Source organism: Podarcis melisellensis, assembly GCF_964234715.1.
Source record: "Podarcis melisellensis genome assembly, chromosome: 7".
In the NCBI taxonomy this organism is placed as follows: Eukaryota; Metazoa; Chordata; class Lepidosauria; order Squamata; family Lacertidae; genus Podarcis; species Podarcis melisellensis.
In genome coordinates this window covers 64576583-64601565 of record NC_138539.1, presented here as the reverse complement: position 1 = coordinate 64601565, position 24983 = coordinate 64576583, and the positions used below count along the sequence as shown (strand labels likewise).

At 42.0% G+C, this 24983-nt stretch overlaps 1 protein-coding gene across 4 annotated transcripts in view; it reads right to left on the bottom strand.

Moving 5' to 3' along the window:
- Nucleotides 1-24983, bottom strand: part of SLC22A23 (solute carrier family 22 member 23) — a 103897-nt gene that overhangs the window by 38528 nt on the left and 40386 nt on the right. For all 4 annotated transcript variants that reach the window (XM_081918212.1, XM_081918209.1, XM_081918210.1 and 1 more), the window contains exon 4: nucleotides 2116-2284. In XM_081918212.1, coding sequence (XP_081774338.1) covers nucleotides 2116-2284 — 169 coding nt within the window. The remainder of the gene's footprint in view (nucleotides 1-2115; nucleotides 2285-24983) is intronic.

Here is a 24983-nt window from a genome sequence, read left to right as displayed (position 1 = left end):
GCAAAATCTCTATGTGCAGCCACACACCTGCAGCCAGAAATGACAAAATAAATAAATAAATAAATAAATAAATAAAATCGATCCTTATCCATGGAGACTTTTTGCCTTTATAGACTGATGCCAGAATACTTTATTTGGCCAGTCTTATACCCCTGTAAGTCATTTTTATCTTTCTTGACCTCCCAGATTTGCTGATGATCAACCCTAAGAAGAGAAGTGAGGCATATACGCTCTTTCAACTTTGTTATCAGCAGCAGCAAGACATGGCAATAGAAACCCAATGGAGAGTGCTGACCTGACATAAACATACAGGAGAAGTGGAATGAAGAATATGCAATGCAAATGGGAAGAGAAATGCAGATAGAGAAAGGGAAATGTGCTTTGAATACACAAAATTATTAGGTACCTCAACTTCAGAAAATTGCAAGCTGGAGCCATACTAAAATTACTTTGATTCCCCGCCCCCAATCCTTTTCAGAAGGAACAAACAGGTACCTCCCCCAACAATCTCAACAGATATTCTTATCTTTTAGCTGTTATCTTTAAGGGCAGAATTTGCTGATTCACTCCAGAAGTAACAGTGATGGGGGGGGGTGGAGATGAAGGGGAAGGGGCATTCAGTACATGCCATATTATTATTCTGTGTGTGTGTGTGTAATCTAAAGGGGTATTAGGCACACTGACATATTTTTTCTAAAGTACAGTCATTTTTACATTTCCTTTTTTAAAAAAAGATATGAAATCCATACTAAATCTGGGTTGCAACTTCTTTCTGAGATAAATGCTACCAAGTAATTCTGTAGCGGCCAATATAGCAGTTGTTTTTGTTATTTGAACTCCAAATAACATTAAACTGTTTGCTTACTGGATTGATCTTTCCTCCAAAATAATCAAGGATGAGACCACTGGTAGTTTAAATAGCTTTTTCTTTAAAAGATGTAACAAGTTTTGTATCCTCAAGAATTCATCTGTAACTTAAGAGAATTGTTTTCTCTAAAAGTATCAATAAAAAAATCCATCTGCAACAATATGCGTAAAGAGTTAATGTTTCACTGGCAACTGTTTTATATTTTTATGTTGTGAACCAACCTGAGATCTACAGCTGACAGGTGGTATAGAAATTTTGATAATAATTAACAACAAGTCAAACTTTTGATAATGTTTATTGGAAACCAGGGGGGTGGGGAACAGACAGTTTTCTAGCATATGTTACATTGCCTGTGGCCAATATAATGCGGCCAATGTAACATATGGCAATTACCACATTTTTCTGTGTATAAGACTAAAATTATTTTCCCCTAAAAAATAATGTCCAACATTTGGGGGTGTCTTATACGCGGCTAGATCCCCCCCCCCCATTTTCTTAAATTAGAGTCCCCCAAAATAGGGGACATCTGATACATGGAGGCATCTTATAAATGGAAAAATATGGTAATTGGTAGGCACCCACAAATAAATGTCTCCAAAGCATGCTTGGGTTGCAAATGTGATCCGTGCGGCAGGCACGTTCGCAACCTGCAGCGTTCACAATCTGCAGCGCCGCATCTGCGCACGCACGGGTCACAATTCGGTGCTTCTGTGCATGCACAAAGCGTGATTTAGTGCTTCTGTGCATGCGTGAGCACCAAAACCCGGAAGTAACCCGTTCCGGTACTTCTGCGTTCAGCACGGTGCACAACCTGAAAACACGCAACCTGGAGCGTCTGTAACCCAAGGTATGACTGTACTGTGCATTCATAAGTTGCAGGTCAGCATCAGGCCCATGTGGCAAATATACGGTCTCAATCCCATGTCTGCTGAGATAAAGGGAGGTGCAAGGGATAGGGGGCATTCACAAAGGAGACTCCATAAACAGAACATCCCCTCTGCCAGCTGATTCCCTTCCCACTAAGTCTGTCTTACTCATGCCTCATTTTGGAGCCTCTCCTACTATTTGCAAGGGAGAAGCTGCAGTTAGGAAAAGGGTTAAGCACCTACTCCTGCCTAGTAATTATCCTATGCAAATGTCCTGAGTCACCACATTAGGAACAGTTGCCTTGGGAACCCATGTTTGGCCCAACATGTCCAGCTTTATCAGTAAATATTTCTGAAAAATGAGAAACGGCAAATACTCACAACCAGTACAACAACATCAGCAGGAAGGGGGAGATGATGACAGCCTGGAGAACTTGCCAGTCCCGGCAGAGGGCAGCCAAACCCGGCATGAGGAACTGCCCTGCCATTGCTACAAAACTCGCCACCATCGTTATCATGAAACGGTGACCAGGAGGACAGAGTTCTATTCCTGAAAAATTAAAAAAAAGAGTTGAGAGTGAAATGAGTAATGATGAAGGGGGAAAGGATTCAAGTAAGTTCTCTTTGGAATTGCTGTTCTTGGTTGCTCAGATGATAATAATAATAATAATAATAATAATAATAATAATAATAATAATAATCCTGTGGATTATTTAACAGGGCACACACCTCATAAGACATTAGAAAATATATATTTATTATTCCACAAGTATGGTTCAAAATAGTCATGCAAACCATTGCCATGTCTACATTAACAACACTCCTCTATTTCATTAGTTCTCTCCTGACAGTCATATACTTAAATATACCATATTGGCCTGAATATAAGCCTTTAAAATTGGAGGGGGGAGAACTGCCCCCGAATATAAGCCACTCCATTCCTCACTGCTTCTGGCTGCATACTGGGGGCAGTGGCAGCGGCGGTGGGAAGCTGTGCTGCATTGCCAGTGGTCTTTCCCCTTCCTTGCTCTCTCCCTTCCTGGCCTTGGGGGAGAGGACGGGGGACTACGCATGGGGCAGGCCCCACTTTGCCGCGCTCCTGGCACTGTTTGCCCCACAGTCCTGGCTGCATACCGTAAGGTAGCACTTTATTTTTTCACGGTTGGAATTCGGGGGCGGGGGAGTGAGGTTTATATTCAGGCCAATATGGTACAGCCACTGTGTGAGAAGGGTTTTTCATTTTCTCCACAAACCACAGAACAGAACCTAAAATTAGGAAGATTACACACCTGAGGGGATGGCATGGTGCCTAGTTTCTCAGCAATTAAAACAGAAAAGGGAGTAACTTAAACCTACTTGTTTTCAATGTGGTTCCATTATTCACTGCAAATAAACGCAATAGACGGGGGGCTCCAATCCAATGAAAGCAAGTCGTGACCAAATGCTTCTGTATACCCTTTGACCCTCTGGTTCAACCACATTGAACTGAATGGGACTTAGCTGAGTAGATACATAGGGGATTGCACTGTAAATCCCATCAAAACTAGTTAAAGGCAACAACTAACTCATTGTTTTCAATGGGACTTAGGTTATGACTAACTATATTTGCATCCATTTGCACTAGAACCAGAGGCAAATAAATTATTTATTTGTTTGTAGCCATCACAGAAAATGAAAGTTTGCTTTAAACTGCGAAATATCCATTTGAACACAGTGAGGTCACAATAAAGTCCTTGATGACCTGTCCCACTGACACAGTGAATGGCTGAACTAGATTAAAATTGGTTTATTTACAAGACATTTCTAAAACCAGGTCACAGACACAAATCCAGACAGTTGCTCTGGATGTTATCAGTCAGGTTGCATTATTATTTCCCTGCAATGAACACAACTTTTGAGTCAGCTTATCTGCATTTATCCCTGGCGAAATTTAAGCAGAAGACATACTCATGCAGTCCCCTCTTTTGCCAGCAGGACCCAAAAGAGAACCAGAGCAGTGCAATAAACAAAGCAGAATACACAGACATGTACCTAAGGGAGCTCGTGGGAGAGATCACTCACAGATTCCACAGTGACTCCCATTTTCTCCACTTTTTAAGTGGTGGTGAGGACCACCATATCTTCTCCACTTTGATCACCAAAATACCTCCCCAAAATCACAAGGGAGTCAGCCAGTTAAATCCCTCCCCCTAGAGAGAGAATTTCAATTGCCAAGAGAGAAGAATGAAAGACAAGTCACTTCATTTGGGAGGGCAGAGTTAATTGGTTCTGAAATCAGGCTGTTCAGGGGGGTAGGTAGGAGTTTCTGATTCAAGGGTTTAGAGGCAGCTCTTGCCCTATGCTCCTACCTACGTGAAGGGAAGTTTGATTCCTCCCTGTCGCTTTCTGTGTCTCTACCACTATCACCTCCAGGAGCTATTGGGTCCACCAGGTTTGTTTTCAAATTGTGGCCATTATGAGATGCGCTGCATCTACTGACCCCATGGCACGTATTGAAATGGAAAGTTAACGTTGGAAATACGTCATGGCACACTCACATTACATCTCCAGGTGAACACATAAAATGCTTTACATGGGGATAACTTTAAAAGTGCACCTGTAAAACAGCCGTACCTGCAGAACTACCTTGCCAAATAAATCCACACAAGTTACTAGTCCATGGCATTTTCCCTCCCAAGGCCAGTTGCCTGGCGCACGAATTCAACTTCTTTGCATCACAACATTCAGAATGTTTCCGTGCCTCGTGGCAAGCAGGTGTTTACAAGCCCAAAAAAGTAAAATAAAACCAAACACTAAACATTTTGGTAATGCTCCCAGTTTCTGTTTCAGCAGGACCTTAGTTATAAGGGCAAAAATGTTGATAGAAAGAAGTGGTCCTTTTTAGACAGCGGCATGTTTAATTTAGTAATAACCTAACATGGTGGAAGAAGCAGAGGTCGCACAAGCTATGAAATCTGCATGGCAATTTGGTGTTCCTTCAACAATAAGTGTCACTCCCCATCAGTCCTCCTCTGTGTATTTCAATTACTGTCACTTTCTGTTCCAGCGAGTTGCACACGGAAAGAAAAGAGAAAGGGACGCATATGCCTTCAGCCAGATGGCATGCTTTTCACCACCACCATCAACCTGTTTCAGGTCTGTTAGGCATTTCCAAACCATCTTTGAATGAGAGATTGCCTCTCGCCTGCTGGTGGGGCTATAAAAAAAAATTGTGACAGCTAGTGTCTCTGGGCATCAAGTCTATTCAAGAAGCAAGTGCACTTACGGGATAAGTTTTAATAGGTTTCTGGCTCAAACTCCCCCAATAGGATTACTAATTTGCTGGCAAACATGAGACAAGAGGGGTTGATTCTGCTGTAAAATATTCAGCCTGCAACCAGATTCCCACCATATGTTGTCAGATTCCATCAGCCCTGATTCCATTGGCCATGCTGACCGAGGATGGTGACAGTTTCAGGGCAACAATATCTGAAGGGTACTAAGAGAAGGCTGAAGTAAGGTTTATTGAATCGCAGAATTGTAGAGTTGGGAAAGGACCCTGAGGGCCATCTAGTCCAACCCCTTGCAATGCAAGAATCTCAACATGCGGTCCCTCATCCAATTTGAAACCATACTAGCAGATGCTCTATCACTGAGCTATGGCCCTTCCCCAAATGACAATGGAGATCAACACCATTTTGGTAATTTACTATCAAGCCCCTCTTGGCCTACGGTCTGTGATTTTCACAACACATCATTGGTACAGCTGACTAATTTCCCCATAAAATTTTGTCAGCTAAAGGGGCCCCTCCAAGTGGCCTGGCCTAGGACCCATCATTTTTCAATATATGGTGTTTGTTTTGATCATAATGCTGATGAAAGGCGGGGAAAAAATCATTAAGTGATCCACCTCAGTGATTTTCAAGAGGTCTGTGGTGGAAAAGTGCTTTCCCTGCTCTGATGTGCACCCCACAGACAATAAACATACAGTACAGCTATACATGATAGTAAAGATACATAATGAGGACATTGTTACAGGTAATACCAGCTGAATTGGAAGGGATGAAGGTAATCTGTAACCAAAGAAATGGAATAGAGGTTTAAGTTTTCCCCTCATACATCCTTTCCCATTAAAACCTCTCCTCCCCCCTCCTTCATCCAAATCTGCTATTTGACACATGGGGTAAAAATGGAGGAACCTCTACAAGGAAGGGAAGGCAAAAAACAACAACACCCCACTACTGCAGCACAGACTAGTTTTGAAATGTATGAAAGAAATTGGTTGGTATTCATCAATTTCCATGAAAACAAAGGTGAGAGAGAGAGAGAGAGAGAGAGAGTATATGCATACGTGTACATGTGTGCACACAGACAATTTGATTTTTCCTTTGGGGATGGCTAGCTGACAGTGGTAATGTGTTTTCTTTAGCAAATGCTACCCCCCCCCCAAAAAAAATAACATTACAAATAGTGCAAAACACTGCCAATAAGAAATGAATAATAGAAATGGAAAGATCGAAATTATTCAGCTCCATGTCTTGTATTCTGAAAATGGTATCAGAAGCTGTATCTGATCACATGGAACGAATAACTGGGATGAGGCATATGACTTCAATTGCAGACTTGCTTCACATATCAAGGCATTGTGCTTGAGCTGAAGAGACTGACCCACTCCTGTGCAGTTGATGGCATCAAGCTGTCTAGATGAATTACTAAACACTCATTTAAGCATACACGGCTCAAGACGAGTTCACATTTGACCACCTTGCAGGTGCAATTATTTCTTCAGAAGGTCCTTGAGTGTGTCGGAATAAGTGTGTGCTGAAAAGGCAAGAGAACACTGGGATCCTGACAGCATAAATATTCCCTGTTGCCTTCTGTGTGCACTCACCTTTGTTCTGTCCGATTACGTCAATGCTAATAGGCGAAGACAAAAATGTTGCAGTAGTGCAGAGTTAAGAACAGGCATAGGCAAACTCCGGCCCTCCAGATGTTTGGGACTACAAGTCCCATCATCCCTGACCACTGGCCCTGTTAGCTAAGGATGATGGGAATTGTAGTCCCAAACATCTGGAGGGCTGGAGTTTGCCTATGCCTGGTTAAGAACATAAGAAGGACCCAGCTGGATCAGATCAAAGGCCTATCTAGTCCAGCATTTTTTTCTCATGACAGACAAGCAGATGCTGATGAGAAATCCACAAGCAGGACACGAGTGCAACAGAGATTTCCCCACTAAACTTTCCCAGAAACTGGTATTCAGAAGCCACATAATATAGCCACAATCACTAGGAACCACTGGCAGACTTATCCTTCAGTTCATAATGAAGTATTTGTACACCGGTGGGTTAAAGCCTTGTGGCACTAGAAATCTCTGGTTTGAGGAGGTAAATATGTACAAAGGGGTTGAGCTTAGTTTCAAATGGCAAGGAAGCCCCAGGGCTTAGCTATAGACAGCTGTCAGTAGGAAGGCAGCATCTGGGAGCTGGAAACCAGGAGGCAAGAGTTGCACTGGGAAGTTAGAACCAAAAGCTGAGCCAAAAACACACACCAGAGCAAGGAAGAGTGTTAGAATAATAGAATCAAGGAGTTGGAAGGGACCATGAGGGTCATCTAGTCCAGCCCCCTGCAATGCAGTAATCTTTTCCAAACATGGGGCTCAAACTCATGAGATTAAGAGTCTCATGCTCTACCGGCTGAGCTATCTTGTTTTTGATCATGCAAAAGTCTTTTATAGAAAGCTATGGTTTTCCCAGTAGTGATGTATGGAAGTGAGAGCTGGACCATAAAGAAGGCTGATCGCCGAAGAATTGATACTTTTTATATATGGTGCTGGAGGAGACTCTTGAGAGTCCCATGGACTGCAAGAAGATCAAACCGATCCATTCTTAAGGAAATCAGCCCTGAGTGCTCACTGGAAGGACAGATCCTAAAGCTGAGGCTCCAATATTTTGGCCACCTCATGAGAAGAGAAGACTCCCTGGAAAAGACCCTGATGTTGAGAAAGATGGAGGGCACAAGGAGAAGGGGACGACAGAGGACGAGATGGTTGGACAGTGTTCTTGAAGCTACCAGCACGAGTTTGACCAAACTGCAGGAGGCAGTGGAAGACAGGAGTGCCTGGCGTGCTCTGGTCCATGGAGTCATGAAGAGTCGGACACGACTAAACGACTAAACAATAACAATCTAGAACTACCCAATAGTCAGTCTGGGTGGTTGGGGCTAGAGCCTGAAAATACTTCACTGACAGGAAGTGGTTCCAAACCACCATAGGTGAGCCTAAGGTTCCTGGTTTTCCAAGCTCCAGTGACTCTTGACAGGAAATAATGTTTGCTAATACCTGGGCAGCAATGGCAACAGCAACTCTGCCATGGTTTCAAAATGTGGGTTTGATTGTCTGCAAGTAGCCTTTGCTGTGCAAATGCCACAGGGAGTCCACGAAATCGGGAAGAAAATAAGTAAATAATGTGGGAGGGTGCCGGCTGCTTTCCATCACTGAACTATGCAAGCTACTCAAGTAGCAACCAACTCTATGCATATGTTCAAGGAACCTGTCGATTTGGTTTTTTTTAAGGAATCTGTGGGAGCATCAAGAGGGGTGCATGCCTTCTCCATCTGCTGCACCCCCAGTCTTCCCACATTGAGTAGAAAGGTCTGAAGGGAACCTTCCCTTACAACTAGAAACCCTCATGTTGTGGAGTTTCTGGCTGCAGGGAGGCTTCCAAGAGCATTCAGCCAAGCTTACTTAAAGCCACCTTCAATGCATGGAGGTTGAGGGTGGGCTCAGGGTTGGTGGGGGCATGACTGTTACTACTGCACTTGATTCCCTTCCATATTCTAGGAGTGAAATAACAGGACAGTAGGAACGATGTCATAATCACAACCATATCTCTGTTCAATATGGAGTTTTGTGGGAGAGCCACGTGAAAGCAGGTCATAATAAATGGGTTTTGTAAAAACAATATCTTGTTTACACAACCAATTATCCCGTGTCACTAGCTCCATAATCTTCCTCAATATAATTTGATTATGCATTCACAGAGTGTTGATCAGAAGAGAGCTGAAAGCAATAGGAGCATTCAGGATAATTACAGGCTCTTTTGTTTTGTCTCGGCAAAACTAGCCCTGGAAACAGCAGCAGAGTCATTTTCCCAGGGATACAGAGTTGGCGCATCTGAGAATGGAATATATAGTGATTTGCAAAAAGCTCACTATAGGTCATGGTGCTTTGCTTGCTGTGGTCTTTGCAGCAGCTCCCAGTGCCAAAATCACTGTTCTGTTTAAAGCGACAACTTCCCATTTATCTTCTTCCCCAGATATATGTAGCTACAGGTTGGGCATATTCAAGGTTTCGCGAACTATAAACTATGAACACGCCAGGCCAGTGCCACATGTACCCTAGCAAATCCCCCAGAATCCTTTGCAGTAGTTATGCTGTGAAAAGGGCTCTATTAAAGGTAGCATATTTCAAAAGTCCTGCCTATGAAAAGGAGACAGAAGACATTCAATTATAATTTAACTTTCTCATAAAAGTGATGACAACTGGCTTTGCAAATAATATAGGTCCATGGCTATTAATATAAAATAAGGAATTCTTAGGTGAGGCATGAGCTGCAAGGGAAAGTGAACTTCCCATTAGTCCAAAGGGTATATACACACATGCATTGGTTTTGAACAAGCTGATGGACATCTTACGGATTATATACTGCTCTACTTGTTACAGTGTTTGATATTACTAAAGGAAAAAGAGGGTGTCCTTTCCCACTTACACCCACCTTTTCACTTTCCTAAATATATCTATTGTGGACTTTATAAATCATCATGTAGGCTTCCTCCATGTCTTTAATCTGCCTCTCCTCTGACCTGTGACAGACCTAGTTCACGTTGAGATGGTAAGCCAGTGCCTGGGGCCTGAACCACTTTGGGCTGCAGGTAAGAACTTGCATAAAATAATTTTTTCTCCATAAAACTAGAGGAAAATATATGTGTCCACATAGAAAACTTGCTGTCTGGAAGAAGAATTGCAGCCTAACCTCCTTACTGACATGAGAATGCAGGGATTTATTTAAATTAAACTTTAAGGAAAGCGCTCTCTACAGCAAAGTTTGACAATCCCTCTTGACATACACACTGCAAATGCTTTGGCAGGTGGAAAGAGGCTACAAAATATCCCAAGATAACTGACGGCGGATAGGCTTCCAGATTCAATCTGTCAGTCACACATACAGAGCTCAGACTACACATGGCATTTCGAAAGAGAAAATGCCAGCAAACTAGAAATACAGGGCTGTAGCCAATGCCAGCCATATTCAGAGTCAACCAATTGAAACTAATAACATGACTAAATCGGGCCCATTATTTTCATTGGGTCTACCCTGCATAAAACCTAAGTTGGATATAACCCATGCTCTCTAGCGACTTCTGAGGGTAACTCTGAAGGCATCTGCAGAGAGCCAGCTCCAACTCTTCCTGTAACAAGACAGCTCGAACACTCCCTACCCTCTGGCTCCTTCCTTGCCCACACCTTCATTTGGAATGTCCTCGCCATTCCCCTTCTTGCCCTTTGCATTCTTAACAAGGTATTAAGTCGTGTGCAGGTGATGTTTTCCTTAGATTAGTCACCCTAAGGGAATATGAGCTACAGAGGATTAATTCCTCAAGCTTAGTGTCCAGGGTTTGATTATTTTTTTATCAACTGCAGCATATCCTATGTGGATCCAGTGCTTAAGCCATCAAGCCAGAGTGGATTTCCAGACCCCACTTTTTCCCCCAATGTAGAAAAGTCAGTAGATAACAAATGGACATCATGATCCCTATCCAACTCCCTCTGACCTTAGCTGCTCTTCTGGCAGAAGAAGTCTGTACTGTGGTGGCTGTATCAGCACAGAATCATTGAATTGTAGAGTTGCAAGGGACACGGGTAGCACTGTGGGTTAAACCACAGAGCCTAGGGCTTGCCGATCAGAAAGTCGGTGGTTCGAATACCCGCCACAGGGTGAGCTCCCGTTGCTCGGTTCCTGCTCCTGCCAACCTAGCAGTTTGAAAGCACGTGAAAGTGCAAGTAGATAAATAGGTACCACTCCAGCGGGAAGGTAAACAGCGTTTCTGTGCGCTGCTCTGGTTCGCCAGAAGCGGCTTAGTCATGCTGGCCACATGACCCGGACGCAGTACGCCGGCCCCCTCAGCCAATAAAGCAAGATGAGCGCTGCAACCCCAGAGTCGGCCACGACTGGACCTAATGGTCAGGGGTACCTTTACCTTTACCGGACCCTGAGGGCGTCCAACCTAGTTCAACCCCCTACAATGCAGGAATATGCTGCTGCCCACCTGGGGATCAAACTTGCAACCTTGGTGTTATCAGTACCATATGGGATCGATGGTCAAAACACAGATGTCTCCTTCTGTGCTTCAGGAGGAGCATGTTCCTTCCTTTCCTTCCCTCATTTTTGTAATGATTTGATTAGGAGGCTCAGGGTGGGCTCTTCCCTTCAGCTTTTTCATAATATCTGGATATAGCCTGTGCAAACAGCCCCTCAATTTTTGCACTGGTGCACAGTAACCGCACCCTTGTTAACAAGCTCATAAGAATTAGTAGTTCTATAAAACACACACACACACACACACACACGGTCTGCCCATGTGTCCCAATGTCAGTCATTTGGGGCTTGCTTTTGACCTGAAGTAGTTTCTGTTAGCAAAATTTTGAGAATCTCCAAGCTAGCTTCACCACTGCTCTCAAAAGACCTCACTGTTAAAGAGTCACAACAACTTAGCCTTGGAAAAGGCACTGAACCCAGAACGTTATTCCTCCACTTGGGTTTCTGACTATCCTTCATTTACAGGACCCTTTCTTATTGTACATACAAATGCAATAAATAAACTCAAAGAATATAGGGACATTTGTTTCTTTTCCATATCAGCTCAGTCCTACGTATGCTTATTCAGAAGTAAAGTTCAATGAAATGAGTTCAATGAAACTTACCGCATTTTTTGCACCATAACACTCACTTTTTTCCTCCTAAAAAGTAAGGCGAAATGTCTGTGCGTGTTATGGAGGGAATGCCTACGGGTGGCATGCCTACGGATTTTCCTCCTCTAAAAACTACGTGTGTGTTATGGTCGGGTGCGTGTTACAGAGCGAAAAATACGGTATTTTCAAGCAAGCATATATTGGATCATGGTCTCAAATGCACAGGTATAATTTCACAAGAGTATCCTCTTAAAAAGAAAAAAGAAAAAGGCTGGCTATATCAGGTTAGCTAAGCACCCAGAGCTGGGAATGTTTTGCAGATCAGGTAACTAAGGAATCTATGGAAGGAAAACTCAGTGTCTCCACAAATAGAGATGTGATGTTCCATGAATATTAATAAAATTTGATGAGAAACAAAGCCATCTGTTTCAGCTTCTATTCTAAATCCAGTTTAGTTTTGATTCCTCACCCATCTGTGAAGGATTCCTCTCCCTCCACAGTCATCTTAACAAAATGCTCTAAAACAAATATCCTGCTGTTGAACACTTATTTAGGTTCTCAAGTTATGTGAGAGGACCCTCAGCTGAAGCACAAAACACATTGAGAGGGGGAAGAATGAAGTAACCCGTTTGTGTGAAGATCCTCCTGCAGCAGGCAGAATTTTCTTTTCCACTTTTCTACAAGCTAAGAATTGAGTGGGCTGAACGTCTCTTTGGTCTTTACAGAGAGGTTAAGGTCCTATACTAGGGCGGTCCAACTTTTCATACCATGTGGGCTCCCTGCTGTTGGAGCCTATGTAGCCCAGGAAGACAATGAAGGACTTAGTTTATTTGTGAGGGGAAGCAATGTTAAGAAGTGGCTATTATAATTATAATTATAATTATAATATAATATAATATAATATAATTATTTATATTGCTAGATCCTCTGGGTGAAAACAAAAATTGGAAATCAGTGATGTGAAAGGCATAAGCAGACACTATGATTTTGGGAGTATTGTACCTCTTTATTTCTGCATTTATTATAATATAAATAGTAGTTTATCAGATAGCATCTGTTGCATTAGTTGTGGCTTGAGTACGAACATAATTTATTCAGCATCTTCTCATATGTTTCTGTTTTAATCAGACACACACATCACTCCATCCACACTGAAAATGACAATTTTGCCCCTACTTTTGTTTTTTTCCTAGAGGAAAAGCTTTGTTACAATTGTCTCTAAAATGTTACAAGTTCTGATACTGTTTTAACTAAGCAACACTTTATCATATTGTTTTTCCTTTGGCCTGTGGCTGACAAACCTGAAGGAGCCTTTTAACATGGTATCTTAGCTTGGCTTGCAGCCAAGATCCCCTGTTTATGAAATACATTGCTGCTAGAAAAGGAAAGACATACATGGAAGAAGAAGAAGAAAAACATACCAAATGCTCACTAGATATAGGATATACAAAAGGACTTTGACTGAAACCTTGTCTGAGAAGACTGTGTTTTGTGATTGTTCCCCAATCATTTTGATTACAGACTTCCCGAGATGGGAGCTGTCAGTTTATTCGCCTTCCACACCATCTGGTACAATTACGCTCAACCTGCTTCAGGCTTCTCTAGGCTCTATTCCTGTGTGCATGCTGAATCAAAACAGGAATGGGGAGCTCAGCTTGCAGCTGCTCAAATTCCTGGCAACCGAAGCTGGAAAAGCAGAAAGAAGCCTGATCGAGCTGTATCAATGAACAACAGTTCTAGGCTTTATTTGCAACAAGCGACCACTGCTGTGCTGCCCACTGTTATATTAAGTCAAGCAAAACCCACATCCACTGCCAAGTTCCTTCCATTTAAAAAAAGGTAAATATATCTGCAAGAACATGGACCTCACATCCAAAGAAATTTGAAGCCTGCTAAAAGGTAACGCACAACCAATATGAGCATTTGACAGGGATTTTTTAAAAATTCTTTATTCATATCAGGAGAGATATGTCTACTCAGAAGTAAGTCCCATTAAGATCTGGCTTAATCCCAGATAAGAAGGCATAGAACCGTGGTCCAAGCATGCCGGCTCTACCATTAGGCAGGGTGAAGCAGCCACCTCAACCAGCTAATTTGGGTTATCATGAAAGGACAGCAAATGGCTATTCATTATCATGCTCTTAGTGCCAGGGGAGAGGGAGAGAAACTTGTGAAATTTTCTGCCTCAGATGCCAAAATACCTTGACTAACACCAAGTGCTATATATCCTGATGAGGCTCGGGGTGAGCACCATTTCCTGCTCCACCTCAGGCAGAGAAATGCCTTGGGTCAGCATTGGGTCTTAAGGCACAGACATCTGAGTGTAGGGCAAACACTGTGCTGGTACAAAGAAATGTTAATGTGTATAAAGTGCAGCTTTTTCACTCTAAAATACTCGCAAGCTGCAAACAGGAACTGATAGGCCCACACTTGTGAGTAATCTGGACAGAAAAACCATGATATATAGAAGGAGGCACCTTATGTGCCTCATGTAATGTGCATTTATCTGAAGTTTGGTGTCTCAATCTGATTTACAAAATATCTCAAGAAGCAGTCCAATGCCTATTGCAAATCAGGCATTGAGACACCAAGCTTCAAATAAATGCACACTGCATCAGGCAAATAATATGCCCTCCTTCTATATTTCTAGGCTGTTTTACAAAGCAGTAATATGTTACTGCTTTGTAAAACAGCCTAGAAATGTTTTCTGCAGGATATAAATCCATAAAATGAAGAGGTAAGATAATAGCAAGAAGAAGAATATCCAGATTTCTCAACCACAAGGAAAACGCAAGAATTTTACTCAGAGAAGCAGCTTACAATATGGCATTGCCCAGGAGAAACTGTCCTATGAAAAGCTACACTCCAAGAGCAGGTAAGTTGGAGGAGGTGCTTCCCTAGTTCTGGAGAAGTAGGCACAAGGATGAAAGAGAGCGAGAGCGAGGAGAGACTTGGCTAAATGCATGGAGGTGTTGAATTATAGAATCTTGTCCACCGTATAACAGCCTTTCTGCAGTCTGTATTCTCTGCTTGGGAACTTGTACATTCTCCATCTTAACCAGCCTATCTTCACAGGCATGCCGAGTCATAAGCAGAGTGTTGGCAGTCGAGGCATATTCAAACAAACAAACAAATTACAACAACCTCACACCTCCGAATGAACAAAGCTGGCTCATGAAAACTGCTTCAACTGGATCTAAGATTACAATTGCTAAGCTAATACCCACCATAGTATAGATTTCAACACACCTCCTGAGGGGGAAAACCCACATTCATCTTTCTGAAAGCTTCTAATCTTCTCCAGAAACTGAGATCACTCTTTTGTGTTCCCAAAACACCCTGTTTCCCATTGCAAAATCCAGATACCTTTCACCTAATTATGGGATCAAAGGCTGATATATTTGCTGTTGGCCTATTTGCCTGGGAAAGTTGAAAGCTGAATAAGAGACAGCTAAACTCTAGGAGTCTGATCCAATCCACCACAGGAACAGCAACTGCATAAGGGGGAAATCTCATAACAGAGCTCACTTTCCCTCCCCCTCCCCATCATTGTAGAAAATGGAAGGATTGTTCAGGTTTCCCATATGATCAGCTCACTCCCTATGATCAGTGAAGGAACATGAGCTCAGATCAATTAAAAAACTCTTACTAAATACAATGATCAGTGAAATCGTAACTCGGAAGAGACAATATAATTCCAGCATAGGACTAAAAACAAAATGAAACCCTGAAGGAACAATAAACAAAACCTATGAAATCTTAGCTGACCTTGTGGATGTCCAATGGATGTCTAACAGATGTCTAACAAAAGATGTCCAATGCCACCTGACCCTTTGTCAACATGGTACTCTCCATAGATTTTGGGCTACCATTCTGATAAGCCCCCTCCAACATGCCCAGTGGTCAAGGATGATAGAAATTGTGGTACAAAAACACCTAAAAGGCACTAGGCTGGAGAAGGCTGGCCTTACCTCTAACAGTGATGTCGTATAATAGAATATCTGACCCAGGCCTCAGTTTAGGAGTTGGGGCCATAGAGGAGCCAAACTGTTTAGGGCCTTAAATGGTCAATTGGAATTTAGCCCAGAAATCAACTGGAAGCTCTCATGAACTGGTATGATATGTTCCCTGTAGAAAGATGAAAAGCCACACTTTCACATTCTAGACCAGTGAATACCCTAAACTGTCTTAGCTCTGCTGGGATAGCTCAGTTGGTAAAGTCTTAATCTCAGGGCTGAGGGTTCTAGCCCCACGTTGGGCAAAAAGATTCCTGCATTTCAAGGGGCTGGACAAGATGACCACTACTGTGGTCCCTTCCAACACTACAGTTCTATTCCATGTAGAATGCACCAAGTAGTTGTTGAAAAGTAGCCGGAGCCTGGGGCACAGTGATATGATATTTGTTAACCAGAAAAGGAGCACAGCTGAAAACGGGTGGGGGGGGGATCATGCCAAAGCTTCCACCAGATAGCCTTGATACAAAGCATTATCCAAGAGCTCTGTGAAGCTGCAAGTCTTGCCCTTTAGCATGACCTCCTATAGGGCAGCTGAATCCTTAGCCTTGCATTGTAAGTTAACTCCATCTTATTGGAGTTGAAAGCCAGTTCATCCTCCTCTTCTGATCCATTATCAACTCTAGGCAAGCTCTCAGAGACTTCATTACAAAACCTGGATCTGATGGAAAGGAGAAATTTAGCTGCATTTTATCAGTATACAGAGGAAACATTATCCATCTCTTTAGACAAACTTTCCCAGCAGCTTCATATGGCTATTATATAGCACTGGATTCCAGGAGAACCCATATAGCAATTGACATGGAATCAGAAAGCAATTAACATGCAAATGAACATAGGAAGCTGTCTTGTGTGTTTTATGTAAACAGCTTATATATTTTGATGAATAAGTGGCATATAAATCCTAATAAAATAAAATAAAAAGTAATTATACTGAATCCATTTAGCTGGGTATATCTACTATGACAGGCAGAGACTCTCCAAGATTTCAGGCAAAAATCTTTCCTAATCCCTCCTGGAGATGCCAGGGATCAAACCAGGGACCTTTTGCATGCAAAGCAGAAGTTTTACCACTGAGCTATGCGCAAGATGTCCTCACAAAAGCAAGCATTATTGATGTTATGGATACAAGCAACTACTAGCCAAGATGGGCATGGATCAAGGGATAGACATGATAGCGTAAAGCCTTGAGGCAATACCTGAATCAACAGCCAATACCTGAACCATCAAAGGAAAACACCCAAGGTCAGACAGAACAATGGCAGTGCTGATTCATGTGCAATAAACACCACACTAAATACTCAAGAGAGACCTCACTGATACAGGCACTGTCCGAAGTACCGTGCTCAGGTAAAAGGACATTTCATACATCTTAACATCATGGTGGGGGAGCAGTATTCACAGAGGAGCAAGTCATAGAGGTTTTGAGTTGTCCCTCAGCTTCCCAGGCCCCAGGTGTCCAACCATTCAAGGAAGAGGACCTGGGATGCTAGAGAAGACAAAGGTTGGCCCCACAAGCAACCACATCAGCTGATCTTTGTCTCTCTTAACAACCAAGAACCAAACAGGGTGTACTTCCTTGGCGGCAAATCAGAGCCTGAAAGAAGCACAACCATATCTATCATTTTCCATTTACAATGGCTTCAGTTTATATCCAATCAGTTTAATAGCTTGCATTCTCCATTCAAGCTTGCTGGGGGTTTTATATATATGGTCTTCTTTTCTGGTGCATCCTAGTGGTTTAGTACATGGGTAGTCTTTGTACTGAAATGTGAATAGATGCCTAACTGATCCTGCAATCCTCATCATCCCTCATCACTGGCCATCCTGATTGGGGCTGATGGAAGCTGGAGTACAACATCATATGGAAGAGAACAGATCCCCCATCTCTGCTCTAAATTACTCTGCAAAGTTATACTACAACAAGACTCACCATTTGGCTGGGACTTACAGCATACTTAGTTTAATGATTAATGCAGACTGCCACAGCAGTCCACATCTTCTTGGTTTCTTTATATGCAACACAATGCAGAACACTAGCACAGCTACACCACACTACTGCTACTTCCATGAAGAATTTACTTATTGCCCCTGTTTATCTTTTCAGTCCTGACTTAACCTCTGCTTGTGTATTTCCCCCAGTGTGTGAACATTTAAAATATGCTATACAAGGCTGCAAGCGTAAATGTGAATTGGGTAGAGGGGGAAAGAGCCAGAACGAAACAAGATATTGCAGACCTGACAGTGCAATTGGTATGCTCAGAAGTAAGCCACACCAAGTTTGACATGGCCTACTCTCAGGTAAGTGTATACAGGATAGCAGCCTGGAGCACAAAAAGCTGAGGTATTAAATTGAAGTATTAAATTGATTCAGTCTTTGATTTTTTACAAGCACAACTTAAATGGCTCCAACAAATTAACAAGTTTCAATTATTGCTGGGAAAACAACTCTGAATTGTATTCGGAACCACAAATCTTCCGGCACGTCGTCTATTTATTAATATTGTATTAAGAACCACTTAGGCACTGATTATAGGAAAGCCCCTATAATAATGCACTGGGCCTCGGGCAAGATTCAATTAAATACTAGTAAGGCTGCACTGGATATTCTCATGTGAATACTGTCTGCACAAAAAGGAAGCTTTTGTGGAGTTGAAACGTTACCACAAATCTTTCCATATTTAATTCTTTTAACACCTGCTCACTAGTGTTTGCAATGCCTCTCTACTGCTGCTGCTTAAGTGCTTCTTCCTGTTCGTCCAGTCATGGTACCAGATGATTGATGTACATGTGGTTAAAGTGATGTCACAAAGCTGCTTGGCAAAATTTGGTTCTGGGTTAACAGCACTTAAGCAATTCAAACTGAGAGCAAAGTTACCTGACCTGAACTGGATGTGTGACAAAGCAGCTTAGCCAATCAGAACTGGCTATATGATGAAAGCATAAGACCATTCAGAGTGAGGACAAAAAGCACTGAGACTAGGAAAAGAACTGCAAGCACTTTTGCCCTTGTTTGTACACACACACACCCTTGCTGAAATAGGGACACTCTTCATGGAGGTGAAAATGTTTGTGAGATATGCTTTCTCCTTTTTTGGCTCAGCCTTACATACCAGCAATAATTGCCTTTTGTCCAAATGCCCCTGAGCAGCCTATAAAGAAAGAGGGGAATGCAAGTCCCAGCATAAATCAATTCAAGATTTGTTTCTGCAGCCCTTGGCTGCTTCCCAGCTTGCCTGAGTGATGGCGCTGGCCCTCAATTATTTAAAAACTTGGGGAAATAGGAGTGTGGGAACTTTGTTTACACAATTAAAGCCTTGTATTTATTCATTCATTTTAGATTCATAGACTCTGCCATCCCTGCCTCACAGTGACATGGGAAAACACCAAAATTAAATCAGAAATTCTGTTTGCTATGTCTCCTCCTTTACATTGCAGCAATTATTGTTTTTTAAACTGAGATATCTTTGGCTGCTTATTCCTTAAACTCTCGCCATGTAAAGATACGTTTGTTCTATATTCAGTGGATAACATCCAGTTATTGTGGTCACTTTGGCGAGGGTGGGGATCTTCTTGCCTCTCTTTATTTTATTTATTTTTAAATATGGACATGGAGAGAATAATGTTCCAGCTACAAGCAGTGGCAGTAGCTGAACAAGCATGTTTATTGTTGCAACGCACAGTTCTAACTTGCTAGCCATTATAACTAATGTACAGATCTAGTCACTTCCTGAGAATAAATCCCAACCCGTATTTTTCTGACTACAAAGCACACCCTCCCCAGAAATGTTGACTTTTGTCACTAGGTGAAGAAACTTGGTTCAGTTTGCATTTTAATATGATCCTACCTAATTTGCCCCTCCCCAAACACACAAACTGATATGCAAGCATCCTTTGAAATTTGCACCTCTCCAAATTTCTCAATCAACAAAAAAAAAGTGTGTGGCAGTTCTAAGAAACCCCCTCCCACATTCTATATGCTTGTGGATTGCAAGGAACCCATCCCCATTTACTGCAGTATTGCTAATCAATTATTTCAGGGCATAGGAACCTGCAAGGTCCTGTTGCTAGACCACATGCCATAGGGCTCTATCTTGTCTCCCATCTATACGAAGCTTCTGGGAGTGTACCTAGGGAGTCAAGTACCATCAATTTTTTTTAAAAAAGTGTACATTAGGGGAAAGTGCGCCTGAAAATGCATTTATTTGTGAAATAAAATACAAAAGGGCATTGCATTAGGGAAAATTCCTTGCAAAAAAATTATTTCTTTTTTAAAAGGAAAAATGCATATTAAAAGGCTGAAGAATTTTCATGAGGCCTTTTTTTTAAAAAAAAGCATCATGGACTAATGCAGAAATGTGGTAAGATGAACTTAAGATTGGAAAATTGGCAGATTTACCCATCCCTATAGGATACCTAATTATTTTCTGCTTTTGCAGAATGCCTTTCAAGTCTGTCCTATCTGGGTCTCAAATAAATACTCTTTTATTTTCCAGGCCTATTTAGCTGGCTTCATCACTGACACTTTTTGTTGGATTTTAAAAAATGTTTTCAGCAAATAAATTTATTTTGAAACGACACTGAAGATCTAGGCAATGAAAAGCAAGAACACTGCAAAACAATAAATCACTAATTAAGGGGAAAGGTAAAAAGGAAACTCACTAATTATATTCCGTAATATATTGTGGGTGGGCTTGTAGGCAGTCTGAATGAGAAGCTAGCTAACTATCGAGAGTGTTTGAAATTTTTAAGCTATGAAGCTAAATTGCAGTCAGGAAAAAGAAGAAGAAAAAGAATCTATCGCTGATTGGAAGCTGGACAAAATTTCCAAGTAGCAGGCTGGCTGAATCAACTGATTTTTAAACCATTTCATTATGGAACATAAAACTGCCTTGAGCACAGATTACAGAAAGGCAGGGTAAATTACACAAGCCCACTGCTGAACTAATTATGTCCAAGTTACACCCCAGTAAATGTTTAATTTTCTGAAGCATGGTCAGCGTTTGCCAGTGTCCTAATTAAAAGAAAATGTTCCTAACGACCAAACTTCCTCTGCTTGTGGGGGTAATGCAATAAGCAATGACTGAGATCTTCTGTTTTATACCTGCTGCAAATGCACTTTTAAAGTGCGCGGCCCAAAATGACTCTCATGCAACGTTCGTCTGAAGCAGAGCCAATGTTGTTTTGTTTCTCCCCACTGAAATTAGTGTAATCCTGGAGAGTGGTTGGCATCACCTCTGTGGAGAACAGCTGACATACATTGAACCCACTCAAAATGATGAGCTAATTAACATTCTATGGTCTTTCCCAGCAACTGGAGACCTATTTTTAGACCATGGCAAACTACCCTAGGAAGCACCAGCTAAACTTCCTTTTGTGCATGCTTCTGTCTTAATATTCTGATAAATAATTCAGCTCAGTTCATAAACATTCTTGTCTCCTTTCGATATTGCTCCTCTGTCAGACAGGAGACAGAAACATTTTGCTTAAAGGGGGGGAAACCGTATCTGAGAAATGTTTTCAAGCTAGGCTCCTTCACCTCACCTGTTTAAACTCAGGGTACAACCAATCACTCTGCTGCAAATTATAGTTGTGAATTACAGTGGTACCTCTGGTTACGAACTTAATTCGTTTTGGAGGTCCATTCTTAACCTGAGGTGCCACTTTAGCTAATGGGGCCTCCCGCTGTCGCCGCACCACCACCACGCCATTTCTGTTCTCATCCTGAGGTAAAGTTCTTAACCCGAGGTACTACTTCCGGATTAGCGGAGTCTGTAACCTGAAGTGTTTGTAACCTGAGGTGTTTGTAACCCGAGGTACCACTGTATAGGATACAACTGGCATTTTGGCATATACTTGCAGGTCAGTTTGCAAGTGGGATTTTATTGATTTTTTTTAAAAAATCCTTCTTAAAAAGATTTTTATTGCTTTAAAACTTGATCCCCCCAAACTATATATATATATAGTTGTTTCCCACCAAAAGAACCAACGTAGCTTATCTCTGCTCCATGCCTCCTCCTTTATTTTTGATCCATTAGGAAACAAATTAGTACTACTGGTTGTAGCTCCCTGTTGAGAGTACACTGTGGCAAACTCAGAGCCGTTCCACCTGGCTATAGTAGAGGGAGGGACAGGGCCGTAGGGCTCAGCTGAGATGCAGGAACCTTTGGTTCCTCCTCTCCTTAAACTTTTCCAATTCCATCTGGTTGTTAAAAGAACTCTGGAACTAAAAATGAGTGCTTTTTTCCTCCTCCTTCCCAACTGCTTTTCCTTTTGTGACATGTCTTTTAGACTGCAACCCTTTGTTTTTTGGCTGAAAAGTATGGTAAAAATACTTCATATAAATGAACAAAGTGGCTCTGAACCACATGCTTACATATATTCAAAAGGTACAGACAAGCCAGAAGGAATCACAGCTGTCTTGGCCTCACACAGCAACCATGAAAATGGTTGTTACTTGGCACCATTTTGCCTTTTCTAATCCCAACAGATATCACAGCCTTATGTCACTTTGGAAAAAGAGAGTGAAGAACAGACAAACATATATTTATTGAGCACATGCATCTCTCAAGCAAAATTAATAATGCTCTTAATCATATAACACTCAAAAGCAAAATTGGATTCTGTCAAGCTTTCCGTATGAGGTACAGTCCTAGCTCACTATTTTGTATTTAGTTCTTTAGATAAATTTATACATCAGTGTGGTTAACATATATCTGTACTGACTTCTGTTATCTTGGGTTTAATGTATGAAACTGGCTTTAGTAATTGGAACTGAACTTTATCATCACCCGAAGCTGTTCTGATTGTAACATGGCACATAACATTGTGGTTTGAGGATTTTCCACGTTATATTTTAAACATATATAAATAAAAAAAGGTTAGCAGAAAATTAAGCACTTGAAGGTTGCTCACAAAGTTCCTGTTACAAGTGGACTGAAAGAAACTTATTTCCACTAATTCCCAACATTTACCAGGAACGGACATTTTGCATGCCACAAGTTATAAACAGTCAAAACATTCCTGACATCTCAAAGTGGGATTTCCAGCCATTAATCATCAGTATCTTCCCCCTCCCCAAATGTTAAGATGTGCAAGAAAGCAAACAAAGCAACGCTTTACTGAAACAAGCCATCTTCAGAAGTACACATGATTGGTATTTTCATGGTATTGGGGATGAGCTACTCAGGCATAGATCCCAGCAGGAACGCTTAGAAAGCATCAGAAAAGTAGGAACGGAAACTGCTTCTCAGAAAGACGCTAACAACCAACCTCCACAGCTTGCAGCAGGATCCTCCCACCCCTTCTCTGACCTCCTGCAATTAATTCCATAGACCCAGGGCTCCTTGTTTATTAGGACCCCACACAGTGTTTGAGTAACATTACAGCCTTTAACTAGCTGCTTATTTCATAATTCAGGGCCACCCTGCCCTGAGAAACTGAGGCTTTGTCATTCAGGCTTAACGTGACACAAAGATTACAGTGCCTCAGACTCAGGCACGGCAGCTGCTGTGTGTGCCTGAATGAATAAACAGCACTCGTGTGAGGAGGAACAGAAAGCTTTACTTGGTCCTAAAGAGGATGAGGGAATACACTAAAGCAGGCATGAAAGTCACACAGGGTGAGCTTCTATCCAACTGCACAACAAGGCTCAACGAAAGACAGGCTGCTGGGGCAGGAATGCCCAAATTGTGTGTCAAGGGCCCACCGATGTGCTGTCAGAGGGGACAAAGTGTCCCTTCATAAATTAAGCAATTCTGTTGAAGGCATCCGACTCTCCATGCTCCTCTTTAACAGAGGCCCGAGCAGATCTGTCCTCTTTTAATATATTGGTAAGAACACCATCCTGAAGGACAGATGATTAAGCCTTTGAGATGCCCCAAAGAAGCCCCCCACTATGGCTGTTATTGGCATAGGGAAATCTCAGGGACACCACCCTTGTTCAAAAAGTAAAGTCCCACCTTTGAGACACTGTCCTGGGAGCCAATAGAGAGAGAGAGAGAGAGAGAGAGAGAGAGAGAGAGAGAGAGAGAGAGAGAGAGAGAGAGAGAGAGAGGATGGAGAACAGAGTGAATCACACCTTCCATTTTAACTGAGAGAAAAAAACGTTTGGGAACCCTTGGTCTGGTCCAAACAACAGTAAAGAAACCATGGCTTATACTGGGAATAAATAAGTGTGCTGGTATGTGTTGTTCAAGTCACACAGCCATTTGCCAATCAAGCACAGAGCTGAACCCCATCGAAGTAGCCACGTCTCAAAAGATTTCAGAGCTCAATCAACTTTGCACAATGGAATAAGATTCCTGCATTGCATGGGGTTAGACTCAATGACCCTTGGGATCTTGTCCAACTCTACACTTCCATGATTCTATATTTCTGGCTTACCACTGCATGCGAACCAGTGCTTATGGTTTGTTTCTCTCCAAAGAAATCATGGTTTATTCTTGTGGTTTGTTCACAACACAACCCAGTCTCTGGATGACCTCTCAGAGTGTTAAGCACATCCTTCTTCAACGGATCTCCCAGGAAGAGCCAGTACCATGGTAGATTGATGCTTCCAAGGCCCATCTTGGCCAGGCAACCCAGAAAGATATCGCCAATAGTATCAAAAAGGAAGCCAATAGGGATGTGCTGCCTTTGTCCAGGTCCTGGGGACCAACCAGGGCAACTTCTGTTCCCAAAGCAAGTGAAATTGCTTGTTATCAGAGAGCTGGTTTCTTACTTAATGGATGACAACTTCAAAAAAATAATAATTAAAATTTAATCACTCCTGTGTCAGTCTCCATTATTATTTTTTCCCTTTAAAGTTTCACACACACAAAAAAAACAACATTGAGCACACATCCTGATAGGACTGTCAAGCTCTCTCTGCTTATTATCTGTCATTTCAATTAGATTCCTCTTCAGTCTGGAGCATCTTCATCACTTGGGAGTACTCCTGCCAGACCAGACAGCAAACATGATGGCAAACAACCAACCATCCATCAGATTTTTATTGAATAATTGTGCCAAATAAACAAAGCCAATAAACATGACACAAGGAGCTTTGCTAATGACAGTGCCACCATTCAAGGGAATGTTTTGAATTAGAATTAATGCACCCATTTATTTAAAGATATAGTGTTTTGAAGGAGATAGGGATTTGTTTTGGTTTTTAATTTGGTAGGAGGTCTTTCAAAATCTGCTTGGGTCCTGCTGAGCAGATCACTCCAGATGCCACTTACTGTGTGCACCTGTTCCTTATTTATGGATCACTGTGATCTAGATTGCATACACTGATTTCTCAAGGG